This window comes from Stegastes partitus, unplaced genomic scaffold (assembly GCF_000690725.1).
Source record: "Stegastes partitus isolate 25-593 unplaced genomic scaffold, Stegastes_partitus-1.0.2 Scaffold377, whole genome shotgun sequence".
NCBI lineage: Eukaryota > Metazoa > Chordata > Actinopteri > Pomacentridae > Stegastes > Stegastes partitus.
In genome coordinates, this window is record NW_007578108.1 from 412,094 (window position 1) to 426,918 (window position 14,825).

The 14,825-nt window shown below is 39.9% G+C and overlaps 1 protein-coding gene across 1 annotated transcript in view; it reads left to right on the forward strand.

The window, feature by feature from the left end:
• Positions 1-8,385: 8,385 nt before the first annotated feature.
• The window catches only part of LOC103359504 (insulin-like growth factor 1 receptor), a 48,810-nt gene continuing 42,370 nt past the window's right edge, over positions 8,386-14,825 (forward strand). Inside the window, exon 1 of the mRNA XM_008284876.1 lies at positions 8,386-9,270. Within this exon, the coding sequence (XP_008283098.1) occupies positions 9,180-9,270 (91 nt within the window). The 5' untranslated portion in view covers positions 8,386-9,179. The remainder of the gene's footprint in view (positions 9,271-14,825) is intronic.

Sequence of the window (14,825 nt, forward strand, 5' to 3'; positions counted from 1 at the left end):
TTTATTATATGTATGATCAGTTGTGTATTACTTGAGAACATTCAACCAAAAAGATTTCAAAACACTTAAAAACACTTAATCCTAAAGAAAAAAAACACACACTTCCTGTATTTTGTGTGTTTAAAATATGATTGGATGTTTTTTTTGTTGTTGTTTTTTTTTTTTTTAGCCTGCTCTCAGTTAACAAATCCAATGCCCACAAAGCCTTGAAACATGTGAATGATGTAACGTGACAGTTTAGTTTACCACAGCAGCGAAAGTTTTGTGAAGTTTTTATTTATATGCAAATTTTGAAATGTGCTTTGAATTGTGACCTGTTAAGCAGGCCTTAGTCATCAGAAGTGGGGGGTCTGTGCTGTTGTTTTAATTTTCCATGTGTCATCACAAACTGAGACTTTCTCCCACCACATTATATAAGTTTGCAGTCTTTGTGACTAATGCACCATCAACTGATTCACCTCATAATTACTGGACCCTTTGTACCTTTGTCAGCGGTTTCACGCCGCCTTGAAAACTCAAAGTGGGGAGGTCACATAAGCTGTACCTCCATTTGTTGTGATTCACAGTGGCTGTGGCCTAAATAGAAGAGTCTGATCAAAGGCGAAATGATGTAATGTTGCATCAAAAGACCTGAAAAATTAATATACAAGTGCCAAACACCAGTAAAATTAATTACCAAAAGGGGACAGGGGCCATAGGTAGATGCTTTCCACCCCAGTACCAATCTTATTTATCATAAAATTATTGTAAGACATTTGTGTTCTCTCCCTGTATGCATGGAAAGGGGCACTCTGCTAATGTCACCATTACCAAACTCTAATGTGGTTCATCTCAGCTTGTTTTTGTTCAGTTATTATTTATTTTGTAACTGTTATAGTAAAGTTATTAGTGTCTGATTTAAGTTTATATTATTATTATTATTATTATTATACTACTACAATATATTCTTCTTCTTCACCTAAGAAAGGTCATCAGAGGCAGGAGGAAACTGGAGCCAAGAACTGTCCAGAGTCAGAAAACAACACAGATGGACAAAAAGCAATGCTCCTATTTTATCTTAATGGTATTTAAATTCTCCAGTCCATCTGTGGTATAAACTACAACCTGATTTGTATTTTTCCACACAGACACGACCCTGTTGTTCTGATGAAGGCTGACATTCTGATCATAAAAAAATCTGAGGTAACATCTCAGCAGAAGGAGTTTTAAGTTATACAAAAGATTTTCAGAAATTTTGGCTTTTCCTACAAGGTGAAACAGAAGGCAGTGGTGTTAAAAATCATAAAGTTGCGATATAATGTTTATCAAGCAAGTTACAATATCAGTCTTTTCTGATAGGCTGATACTTTACATGCAATGCAGGGTCCTCTCAGTATGTGGCACAAAAAACAACACTTAATCACCAGCAGAGAACATTTTTTTTTTTTTGTCACATCACACCTTCATTTTTTTCTGGCTTACAGCAAGATTGTCTATTGCCAGTTCACCAGCCTTCTTCAGCCTGAAGCACCAGTTGCTCATATTGTCTAGCACATTAACACAAATAGCACACTTGTTCCGCAACCTTTTTTTTTTTTTGATGAGCAGGACAGAATGCAGACTCAGATCTGTTAAAGTCCTGCTCACATCACACCAGAGTTACCATAATTACCATTTTCCCACTTGTAAACAGTGTTCACAGCAACATCAAAGCCATAATTACGACTGGGAAGGTAGATTTCTTTTAGCATCAGTGTATCCATCATGGTGCTAACAAATACGGATGTGCTGGCAAAAGCAAGCAAACATGGATGTTGAAGATAAATCTATTCAGAAATTTAATATAATCTCATTTTAAAGCATGGTATATTTAACTTTTTCATTACTGTAACATTGTTCAGATTGGAGTAGGGTATGTGTGGTTTTGTTAAATTCTTCACCTCCACTTCATCTGGTTGGTCAGCTGCTGAGGGACAAATGTCAAATAGAAAGTTCCTGAAACACCTGAGCGAAAAGACAGGACAAAAAGTTAGAACCTTGACCTGGTTGAATGCCCATTGGTAGCTTAATATGAAAAAAAGTGGATCAAGGGCTTCAGTATGGCTGATGCTGTGACTCCTCACAAGGCTGTAGCTACAGAAAAATGTGTAGCAGCACATATTATGGTTGAGTGACCCATAATTTCCTGTCTGAGTTTAAGAATTAGGGACAACAAAGATAGGTATGAAGTATTCATAGGGCACAAATGAGCAAGAGGTTCTGGTTAGATTTACCAGCAGTTCCACATGTTGGACAGGTTTTACATTTCCGTGCTGCATCAGATTTCAAATCAGAAATGTCTTAACATAAGTTTCTCTAATCCTAACATGGTCAGCAAGAGGGTGACTGTGAGCTAAGCAAAGTCTGCAGATTAGATCAGTAAAGCATTGGAGCAACATTCTGAAACACTGCTCCAATTCTCTTGACTACATTTACGCATGAGGACACTGCTGCTGATGAAATACCCCTGAGACACTCTGCAGCTGCTTCCTCAGACACCACTTCCCCAAACAAAGGTGTCAAAGAGGCATCGCTCTTTACTCACTCTAGCTCTTCACGAGATGGTAGATCTGTTTCAAAACTGTCTACTTGAGCACAGATTGCAGAATTGCCAAACGTATAACAAATCACTTCAGAATACTTTGGCTAGGAAGTTTTTTGACGATAGCAACAGCACAACAACAAGTTCAGGAGTGAACAATAATGTGCTTCAAGCCAAATTATTACTAAGAATGCACAACTGAGGAACCATCTCCGATGCCCTGAACAAGACTACTATTGTTTAAGGAGGAAAATTTGCTCAAGAATGCAAACCTGGAAAGCACCTGTGTGTCTTTGCATATTTCAGGTACCTGTGAGTGAACTTCATCAGGTTAAGAAACAGAACCAAAGGAGATATAATATGCTGAAGGGTGAATTTACTGGAATGGTTTGTCTTCTAAGAGGGGTTAGGGTTGATCTATCGATCATCAAAGCACCAAATGAGCGCTAATTTTTTAGAAGAGGGGAACTCTACTGGATGGATGAACACCAGAGACTTGGAGAATAAATGCTAAAGAACACTGAAGCCGTTCTGGCAGCATGTGGTGACCTAAGACCTTACTAAGAACCTTTTTGCTGTTCATTCCTTTAATTTGTCAGTATGATTGTCAGGTTTCCCTTAGTTTCTGATCATACTCTTCAGAGACTTTTCAAATGTGTGCAGCTCTAGCAGTTCCATAATTTGATCTGCTGAAGTAGCGTCCTGTGCTTTAACCAACAAGAACACACAGCAGCACAAGTGTCCAAACAGCATGAGGTCAATTTCGAGTAGCAACTACATGCCAGAAAAAGATAAAATACTTTAGAATGTTCTTCCTCCAGAAAGTCAAGAACCGTTCTTACACACTTGCTCACACTGAATGCAGGATCTGTGGAGGGAGCCTTGTAGTAGCTGCATTCCCATTGACTGCAGCTCCCTAAACCCCAGCCAAGTCTTGGAAGAGGCTCTAATAGTGTTGGCTAAACATCAGCATGCTAACAATGTCATTGTGACCATGTTGGCATTTAGCTCAAGGCACCACTGTGGCCAAATACAGTCTCACATTGTACGTATTAATGTTAGACTAATACTTGATTTTTGGGTCAGTTCCAGTACTCATTTTTAGGCTGAACAAATTCCAAAAATTTGACTGATATGATGGGGTTTCTTTAATTTTATTAATCAGTTAGCAGCTTACTGTGAAGACATCACTTGACTCAGCACCACCGTCTGCTCAGCTGTGAGGATGCTCACTCTGCTACATGTGCTGCAGATGGTGCTGAGAGGATTGTAAGCAATGGAGTCAGAACACACACTGCTGGATAAACTCTGTGATTATGATGAGGACAAACATTTTTAATTTACCCGAAGTATATTTTTCTAAAAGAAAAGTTTTTGTTGTTGTTGTTGTTTTTTTTTAAATCACTGTAACATATATGCAGACACTGATATATCTCTGATAGACCAATATCAACCAGTAACTCTAGCAATATATATCAGTCAAGCTCTTGTACAGATGCTCTTTTTCAAAAATATTCACACCTGGGTAGCTCCACAGCTGCTAAGGGTTGAATACCTTAAGGGAGGTAGTCTGATTTTAAATTTCACTTTGGGAAACTTGTTCAATAACTGGAGACATGTAAGTTGTTAATAATTGAATTTTTTTCCATTTACAGTATTTTTTCGGTTGTACATAGTATGTGTGTATGCTGTATATGTGGTACCCAGAGTGTATATGTGTGGATGCTTGAGTATTGACAGTATTTACCTCCAGTAAAAATCCAATGATTAATTACTGCAAGTTATCGTGTAGACAAGCAAATCAATGTGCACAGTATCAAACCGTACCTGTCAGTTGGGTGTTCATCAGATACTGTACGGGGGGTCCAAGATGCCTGACCTACAGCTACACCACTACTTTCAAACGGGGCCAGACGACATTGTGTACCTCTGTGTGATCAGCCTCAGCAACATAAAAATGTCAGGGCACATTTCCTGCTCTGATTTCATTTCCATTTATTCTCTGTTGTACGTTTTTCATCATTAGTGCTGCAAAGCCACCCGGGCTGTTGTCTGCATATCATCTATTATTTCCCCTCTAAATTCCCTTCCTCCTGCATGAGCACAGTGGAAAACAAACAGACTCTCATTAGCATGTGTGACCCGTTGGTGGTAAACAGGCTTATTTCCACATGAGTGCAGTGCGAGAATGGATTCCACCGGGACAGTCGAGGTAGGTGGGCCCGCCAGCTGCCTTCATGGGGACTTTAATAGGGACTTAACAAATGCAAGTGGACAGGCACAACATTCTCTGGCACAGGGGGGGTCATGTTGGTACAGTGAGCACTTGTTAGAGGGTGACTCACTGTATTTGGACTCTTGGGTGGCCACTGATATTCACTTCATTTTTAATGTGCATTTTTTTTTTCCTCTCAGTGCTAATTGTTGGATTGTGACGGATGCCGGGTGCTGTCTGCCAGAGCTGAGGTAATGTGTGGCGTTCAAATAATGCCTCTGTGCTCTGCTCTCTGAAGTGATGAAAGCGGCCTATAATTACAGGGATAATCAAAACTGTCAGGGGCTCTTCTATGGACGGTTTTGTTTACTGTCTGCCTCTCTCACAGCATCACAAGCCGCCGGCCCTCCACTTCCTCGGCCTTGGCCTCGGACCTCAAAAGATCACGGCAGTTGTACCTGTCTGAGTCTCAAAGTAAAAGTCAATTTAATGGGATGAGTTGTTTCAAATCCCCACATACTGGGAGCACTGCTTGAACTGTTCAACATCTGTATACATTTAGGTCAGAAAGCTACAGGAAAACTGTTTTTCTTCAAAGTTTTTTTTTAGAGATCAATGTGTCATGCAAGGTCAAGATGAGTGACTAAAATCCCTGTTACGCCCTAGAGGTTGGGTAAAGCATTAACAATAGAAGGGTAAGAGGGATCTGCATCCACTGGGACATGCAGACGGCGACACGTGTCCTTCAGAGGAACACATTTATATTGATTTCTTCAACAGAACAGTCTAAATGTCACCCTTCACCCTTTAATGTTACTGTACTGTTTCTTCAAAGTCTGCAGTTAGTTCTCCTCCCCTCAAGATGGCAGCATTTTGGTGCCTTTTCAGAGAAACTCAGAGGCCAGTTCTGTTGCAGGAGCTGCTGCCAAGCTGCACAAACCGTCACCACACACTGTATTTACAGTCTTGTGAAGTACATGTGAAGTATTTTAGGGTTAAAGTGTTCACTGTTTGCTGTGTTAAAATCCACACAGTCCATATCTTTAAACCAGTTTTATTTGAGTAAACAGATGTGATTTGATATTTATGATATATTACAAGGTAAGGGATGTAAGAACAATGTAATTTAAAGTGTTTAATTGTCATGTTAAAATATAAATTATATTACAGTGCATTAAAAAACAAAGAAATAGACAAGTTTAATATAATAATGTAGAAACAACTATGGGCACATATTATTTTACATACAGGCAATGGCAAGTGACATTTAAACATAAATGAATGATGATCTGTCGATTACATAGATTCACTGGGGTCTGTGCAAATGCAGTTGCAGTCAACCCCAGTTCCACTTATACAGTACTATATCTGTCTTGTGCTGAGAAAATAACAGATAGCAATCTGTAATTAATACCACATACAACACTACCCATATCACAACTGCAATGCAAGTATTAGTCAACAGAAATCTGTTTCTTTAACAAGGAGATTGTCCTGGAGAAATATTATTGTGGCACATCATTTCCTTTACAGCTTTTTTTAAAGGTCTTTATTATTTAAATGAGAAAGTGGGAGAAAAAAAAAGATGCATTTTTGGGCATTTGAGCTGAGGAAGCATTACTGTAATTCATAATGAATGACAAGTAAAGACCACAGGAGCAGCTAAATACTGTGCTAGGTACCCGTGTTTACGCTTGACTTGAAATGCAAATCTTCTTTCAGGTGTAAATGTATTATAAAGGTAGCGTGATACATTTTTAGTGAGCACTTTATGAGCTTGTTTCTCTTACATCCTCAGTAACATGGGAGAATGCAGGGACAGATATGCTTCTGACTTTATCAGTAAGCTCAGAAGGATGAACAACTTGGGAAAACATCTAATTTTGATTTGTGATATATATATATTTTTTAAAGCTTCAGTTCAATAATCATTGTGTGATCAATTTAAAACATTAGGTGGATCAATTACCATATAAGACAGTATAAAATGATTAACTGCTCATATTCTGATGGAAGGATGGGTACTTAAAGATATAAACAGCTTCAAAGATTTATTTATTAGTTTAAATGGCATAGGAAATAGAACAATTGGCACAAAAGCTGTGACTGTGTAAAGCTGAATAAATAAAGCAATAATCTAAAAATAAAAGAAAATAATAGGACCTTCTTATAAATAATCTCTGTAATTAAAACAGGTCAGTCATGCATGGCTCAAGAGCCACGTCTAAATGTTGCACATTCTGCAAACAAGTTAAATAAAGCAGTAATAATAAAAAATAAACCCTCGTTCAGGCATGCTGCATAATTTATATCCTAAATTGCAGCCTTTGTGATTTGCAAATTGCACTGCTACTAATTGCAATTTCAGTTTGAAATCAATTATTTGTTCTGCACTACTAAGATGTATAATGTTCCTAGGTTCAGTCTCAATATCATTAGTTATTGTAAAACAGACTCTTTTTTGTTTGCATGTTCTCCCCGTGCAGCGTGGGTTCTCTCCGGGTTCTCCGGCTTCCTCCCACACAGTCCAAAAACATGTTGAGGTTAATTGGTGATTCTAAATTGTCCGTAGGTGTGAATGTGAGTGTGCTTGGTTGTCTGTCTCTAAGTGTAGCCCTGTGATAGACTGGTGACCTGTCCAGGGTGTCCCCTGCCTTCACCCGAAGTCAGCTGGGATAGACTCCAGCCCCCCGTGACCCTAGTGAGGATTAAGTGGTGTATAGATGATGGATGGATGGCTGTTACTGCAGAGGTTGACTTAACCATATGAAGCTCTTACAGATTGGGGTTTTTGGACACAGATAATTCTCAGCCATTTAGTTTATTTAGACACAAATATTAACTGAATAAAAAGACATTGATGTTAAATTCAAAACCATAGGTGAAGTCCATCTTTTAATTTCAGGCTTTTGAGGGTCCTCCTCATGACGGGGTCCTGGCTGCCCTGTCCATCTCACTACTACACCCTGCCCTGGTGCAGACAGACACGATCTTTGTATAGGTGGCCCTCTGCCGTGTGTTTGCGAGCAGCAAAACAACCCTGATCCTGGATCAGGATCCCGGCTTTCTTTCACACCGCGTCGTAAAAGGAGCCGCTACGGCGGTGCCCAGAGAGGTGCGGGGAGAACAGAGGTCTCACTCCGTCCACATTTTGCTATCTGTTATGATGAGTATTTACACATTTAAGAACAGGAGCGCAAACGAATAATTTCCACAATTTGATGCGTGTTTTTTGCACATGAGTTAATGCTGATTCAGCTTGCAATACCCACTGCGTGTCTGCTGTGAATGTAGAAGGAGTGGTGGCGTAGTGAAACTGTTCTGTGTAAATAGTAACCCCAAAGTGATGATGTGGGGTCCTGGTGTAGGTATAGTTTGCTCGGTTAAACATGTTCTTCACATATAAAGGTAAATCTGAGCTTCTTGTGGTGAGTACTAGAGCGGTCACTATGGTAACTGCTCTCATATGGAGGCTAAACTGCAGTAAGAGCGACGCCCTCTTTCACAGACTGGGAGGCGGAGTAGAGGTCCGAGTGATTCATCTGTAGAAGTAGAGACGATCTGTGCGCACGGCGCCGTGTTTACAGCGAACACGGCAGACTGCAGACTGACCGAAGGAGACTGTGTATGTACCTGTGCATTAATCTGTCTAACTACGCTGCCCCTTCAGCCATCTATCGACGGAGGGCATTAGATAACCAAAGGACTTGACCTAACCTGGAGCAGAAAGGTCAAGTTTTCCGTTTTCCGTGGGTATGAAGGTGAATTACAGCTACCACAACAACGCGGTGTGTGTGTGCATGATGAGCGGCTGAGGAGGAGGAGGAGAAGAAGGAGGCTGCGGTCTGAAACCAGATTTTATCCTGGATATTTCGAAACAAACGTCGTGTCGTTCACATAACGGGGCAGTGTGTCGGTGTAATATGTTATCGTGGGCCCTGCACCGTCTGTCTCCATCCCCATTTTGAGGGAGGTTTGACCCGTTTTCTGCCTCCTGAGGATCCTCCAGCAGCGGGACGTTGAACGTTTTTTCCTCCAGATATGGAGTGTGAAGATGTGGATTACAGAGGAATCCCCGCCGCTAGTTTAGCCGCAATGCTTTCATTATACACTTCAATGCGGTGTGGTGTTTGGCACGAATAAAGAGAACTATGAATACAAATTTTCTGGCCGGGGGAATAAATCGGTGATTTAGGAGCACGGTTGGACTCCCATTAGGAAACGTGAGAGAGCTATCCTGCTAGCCTGTTTGTAGTAGCTATTAGCTCCATTAGCCGGCTAACAGCTAAAAGGTGCTGGCTGGAGATTAAAAGGCGTTTCAATAATTCTGACCAGGTTTTACCCACGTTTCCTCCCCCCAACATATTTATTTACAGGATTTGAGGGGGATTTACTTCTCCAGGAATGAGGTCTCGAATGGAAAGGAGCCGCTTGACCTTGTTTTGGGGTCTGATGCTGGGTCTGTCGTCCTGCCTCCGGCCCGCCACCGCAGAGAGTAAGTCATGCTACTCCGCACTACTACACACTGGGAAACACTGTGTCCATGCTCCATTACTGACTAATGTGGGGAAATAAGGTTACCACGGTTTATTATATTTGCGTATTTATAGTGCAAGTCAATGGAAGTAGTGGTGACAGTATTTTCTCGACATTACACACATTATATTTCATGCGTTTGTAGCAAAAGTGTCAGAAAGACAAGTGTGTTGTTAATGAGAAGGGAAGAAAACACATCACTGTATAGTTATACAGTTAAAAGATTACTGATTTGAAATTATAATAAACCCTCTGTATAAATTTTGTATGACATAATACATTTCTATGTGTGTATAAAGTAAATACAATTAGTCTTTAGCAGGAAAAGCATTTTAATATGTTGTGTTGTTGTTTTAAGATAAGATTAAACTTCATGAATCTTGAAATAAATTCTTAAAGACAGCTATTGTTCAGAAACAAAGGACCATAACATGAGAATAAACCACAAATAGAAGTAGAAAGCATATATTAAACTCAAAAGTACTGAATATAAAATGTATAACAAAGAGCATTAAATCTGAAGTCTATAAGCAGCAGGGAAATGTGACTTGGTTTTGGTGAACACTGTGATATAGCTTCTAGAAAATGTAGTTGTAATATTGTAATTGCATTTTCAAACACACCACAAACATGACTCAGTTAAAGTGTGCCGTTAAATACATTACCGTGACTCAGCCAATGGAGAAAGTCAGTCAAGCTATATATACAGAGCGCATTGTCAACTGTGAGTCACGATGTGGTGAATCACAATCAACAAAAAGTGGAAGGTATCTGTAATCTTGATAGAAAACCCCAAACAGAAATAGGATTTTAGAAATGAAAATGTAATTGAGTTTACTTGGGCTTCTCTTTTTCTACATCCAAATATTGTGATAGATTTTTTTCCTGTGTCAAAGTGAGGAAAAAAGTGCTGCAAAGTATACAAACCATTTTTTTAACCAAGACCCTTGACGAATGCAGCTTTTTAAATGCTATTGTAGATCAAAAAAATAAATAAATAAAAAATACAACACCTAATAAACAAGCGCACGGACACATTTGTCCTTGTACATGTTACAACTCCAAGGTTTTCAGTTGGAAAACTGACATTGACTGAAAGTGAGTTAAATAAACACAACTGTGAGTGTCACTTTTTAGGCATCTTTTTGACTGTAGTTTTTATTTACAACAGCTTTTCATTTTGAAACCAAAGCAGTGAACTCTGTCCAAAAGCGTCACTATGCTTTTTTTTTTCTTGCAGTCATTTATTCTCCTTTGCTAAACAAACTTGGAGATACCTTGACCTTGGAAATATCTTCATAAATACCAGACTACTGCAGCTGCCATAATTAGGCACAGCAATATCCCCGTCAGGGACAGAATTTAAACCACAATGGCGAAAGATTGGAGTCCAATCTTTCACCTTTGAAATAAACTATCCTCCTTTTTGAGTTTTTGGCAGAACTTTGAGGAGCAGCAAGTAGCACCACATAGATTGCTTGGTGCATAGAGAAGAACTTTCTGGTGACTTGCTCTGGCAGCACATTGACCCTTACAGCTTCTGTCAGCTTGTAAACCTTCAAAATTGATGAATTTATAGCTTCTATATTTATTCAGAATTCTTTTTATGTGTTGCCATCTGAAATGTTTCCATGTTTCCAGCTAAACTGTAAACTAGGCTTCCTGATTCATCCCATTCATCATGACATGTTGGGGAGGGGTGGGTTAGGGGGTTGAACCAGGGTCTGGGTTTTAAAATAGAACAAGCCAAAGTACATTCACAAGCAAAACAGACTAAGTTCTGTTGATTGGAAAGAGTGAGGAGCTTGTGAACTGTGTGTTATGGGGTTTACTGTTAGCCCCAGTGGTCACAGGACAAACCTGGGAGCAGCAGAGAGGTTCTCCATCGAAATCCTACATTTATTCTCACTCCGGTGTGGAGCTGTGTAAAGGTTCCTTGTGTGGCTAAACGCTGAGCATTCCTGCTGGTTTACTGTATCAGCTGGCAGCTGGCAGGTTTGGGTTAACCAGGTTCAGCCTTGCTGCTGCTGCTGCAGACACAGCTTTTCAGATCAACCAAACAAGTTTTATCTGTCAAGAATGATGTTTTACTAAAGCTTCCCAGCACATTTCTTCTCACCTCGCCTCTCATGTGGAAAAGTATTTATGAATACGTTTGCCCCCTCGGGCAGTCTGTCACTAACAGGATGGAAATGAGGAGTAAACAGACACACTGCAGTCTAGTGGCAGTGGATGAAGCACCAGCTTAGAGGGCATATTGCTTCCTATTTCTTGTCTTATGGAGCTTCAAGTGGATTTCCTCTGATTGTCTGTGGACAGTCTGGCTGCTGCAGCCAGCTAGGAAAAGGTTATCAAAAGTAAATATGTGATCTGGAGGCTCATCAAAGCTGCAGAGATAGGCTTGTGTACTCAGCTGTTTAAAATGTGTCAGTGTGGAAGGAGAGGGAGGGGGAGTTATTAAGCTGCTACACCTGCTATTGGTGTTTTCACTTAACTGCTGCACAAGATGTACATTTTGACCAGAAACTTTTGTTTAGTGTTTTCACGAGCATGGTCAGGAGCAGTTCCCATGAAAGATGGCCATGCAGGCACTGCAGTGAGGCCACAAAGGGTGAAGCATCGAGGCCGCGGTGATGTAACGTCACTAGGCAGTGTGTCTTTTTACAGGCCTGGGTGTTGGGAGTGTATTAACAGGTATGCAGCTCGCTGAGGGCTGCTGACAGTGTGCGCTGACAAGTAGATTACAGAGAAGGACATAACCACCATACCAGCACACATCCTGCCTTAAATCACACCAAAGGCTCTCATGGCCTGTCTAGAGACGACTTAAACTCTCAGCATTTTTGGTTGAAAATGCTGCTGCTCATAACCCTCATTTTCTTTGTATGTGAGAACCGAAATATCCCCAGTTAGAGCACCAAATGGAATGGAATGAAGATTAGATTTTATTTCCTTATCAGGTTAACACTTCACAAATCAAATTCTGATTAACTTGTGCTTTAAATATATCATCTTATTTAATATTTGGGTGCAAGTTATTTATAGGTTTTTAATGAATTGAAGTTCACAGAAGTCAGCAGACCCTTTCACCTTCAAATGTTGTTTCATGTTCTATATCCAGGAGATGCTAGTGTGACTTCTACCTTTGTGTTGGTGGAACATAGACAACGGAAAGTTACTCTTTTTTGAACTTTGCTGCCACTGCACAGCTGTGTGTTTCTGGTGTCATGTTAGCAGACCTGGTCACTGACACAAGTACAGTGTTTTACCAAAAATGGCAAAAACATTCTTCAATTTCCGAATGGAAACTCGCAAAGTTTCTGAAAGTTAGCAGGAATATGACCCATATTATCAACAAGTGGTTTAGTCGTGTCGTAGAGATTCACCACTCTCCTACTCGTGTTTGTTTTATCACTTGCCTGCAGTTTGTTTTATACTGGAGTTGCACAATGATTTTAACCTCTTTGGAGCCAAAAAGTTACACGACTCAAAGAAATTTGTCACGTATCAGTGAAAAAAATACACAACTTCATCAACAAATTGTTAAAAGCAACAACTATTTTACATTTCAATGCATGTTTGGAAGTTCTGGTCCAAAATACTTCATGACTGTGGTTTCTGAACACCACAGATGTTTTGAGTATTTCAACATTTTTGTAACAGCTGTACTGTCCATAACTGATCTCATCACATTTTGTAATGTGACATTTACTGCCTTTATGTATTTACGGTCAACATCAGTTTGTAGAGCACAGTTAGTCTTTCTACTTGTTGCGATACTAAAACATACTTATTGTAATTTGTAAGAACCTGGGAGAGAGAATGAAAAAGAAACAGTGCTTTGTGTACAGCTAAAGATTTTGCTTTTAGAGAAATTCCTTGATTTAAAAAACAAACAAACATTTATTTACACTCTCAAACCACAACACCAGCTATATTCTTCAATTATAAAATGTCATAATTAGAAAATCAACATATTTCTTTGCTGGGAATGTATCATCCTTCCCTCTCTGTGCCACATTCATACAGTAAAACTTTATAGACCAGCATTAAAGTCGTTGTGTGACAACCTGTTAGCTGGTTGGTGTGAGTTTTCCATGACTCACTGCCCTCCAGCTTTTGAAGTATAAATCCTCCTCACAGTGATGTGCGATAATGGCCTCCAAGTTTCTGTGGGTGATGCTGGGGCTTCAGCTAAGTATTGTTTAGAGCACATCACCCAGGTGGGAGTAAAAGTTGGAAAGGCAAACACTCCACCTATCATCACCGATCATCACCATCATGCCTTACCAAACTTTTCCTGATGAGGGGTCAGATTAGTCAGATGCTACACAGAATCCAGCTCAGTGCCTTTTTTTTAATACTTCACTTTGTAGTTGTTTGGTTTACAATATTTCTTTGTCTAAATAAAACAGTGTTGTGACTCTGTCTCCGTAAAGAACGCACTTGCCAACAGGTTAGAAAGAAGACAAATGTGAACAAATCTATTTTACAGTGAACATGAAAGTCTGTAAATACATGTTTTTGCAATTTGTTCACTTCAAAGGGAAGACAAATGTCCTTTGTTGTCTGTTCTTTGATCGGAGGCTCAGACATTTCACTTCTGCCCTAGGCAAATTCTTCAGTACACTAGGTCATGGTATGACTAAAGACTAGTTCAGGTGGGGGGGGCTACATTATAGTTACAACTACAACTGTTTTTATGCCTGTATGTGTCGCGTAATGCCAGCGATGGCCGGGGCTGGAGGCATTATGTTCTTGGGTTGTCCATCTGTCCGTCCCATTCTCGTAAACATAATGAAAAAGACACTTGGAGGGAAATTTCTTAAAATGTGGTACAGTTGTTTACTCAGACTGGAGGATGAAATAGTTTTGGTGGTCAAAGGTCAAAAGTCACTTTGGCCTTAACTTAAAAAAAAACACATATATGTTTATAGCCATATTTCACATTTGGTCAGATACTGAAGTGATGACACTAATGACACCGTGAAGATGTGCTCTTTGTATAGATCTTTTGTGCCGATGAATTGAAGGTGCGTGTGAAGTTTCCATGTTTTAGAATTTTTTTGCTTTGTTGCAGCAATATCTGTATTTGAAGTGTTGTCAACTGTTGTGGCTACAACTTTGTGTTCTATCGGAATACATGTGAACATAATATACAAGGGATAGGATTCTGTTTTTGGTTTCTCTCAATAAACCTACACACTTTTAAGTGATCTCTCTGTATAGATTGAGTCTGGACAGGCAAGGATATAAACAGCAACTTAAGTGGTTGGTGGAGGAATACAACTGTGAGGTGGTATGTTGTGATGGTAGTTATGAGTGTCGGTCAGCGTGGCTCCACTGATGGCAGTGCTGTTATGTCTGTTGATCAGTACATCGCTGTGGTCGAGTCTGATGTCAAAACTCTGACCTGTTAAAGATCCAAGGGCCTGGATGCAGGGTTTTTGCTTTCTCACTGGTATTTTGAGGGTGATTATACACAACAGTAAGCAGCAGTAACAGTAAAGGCAG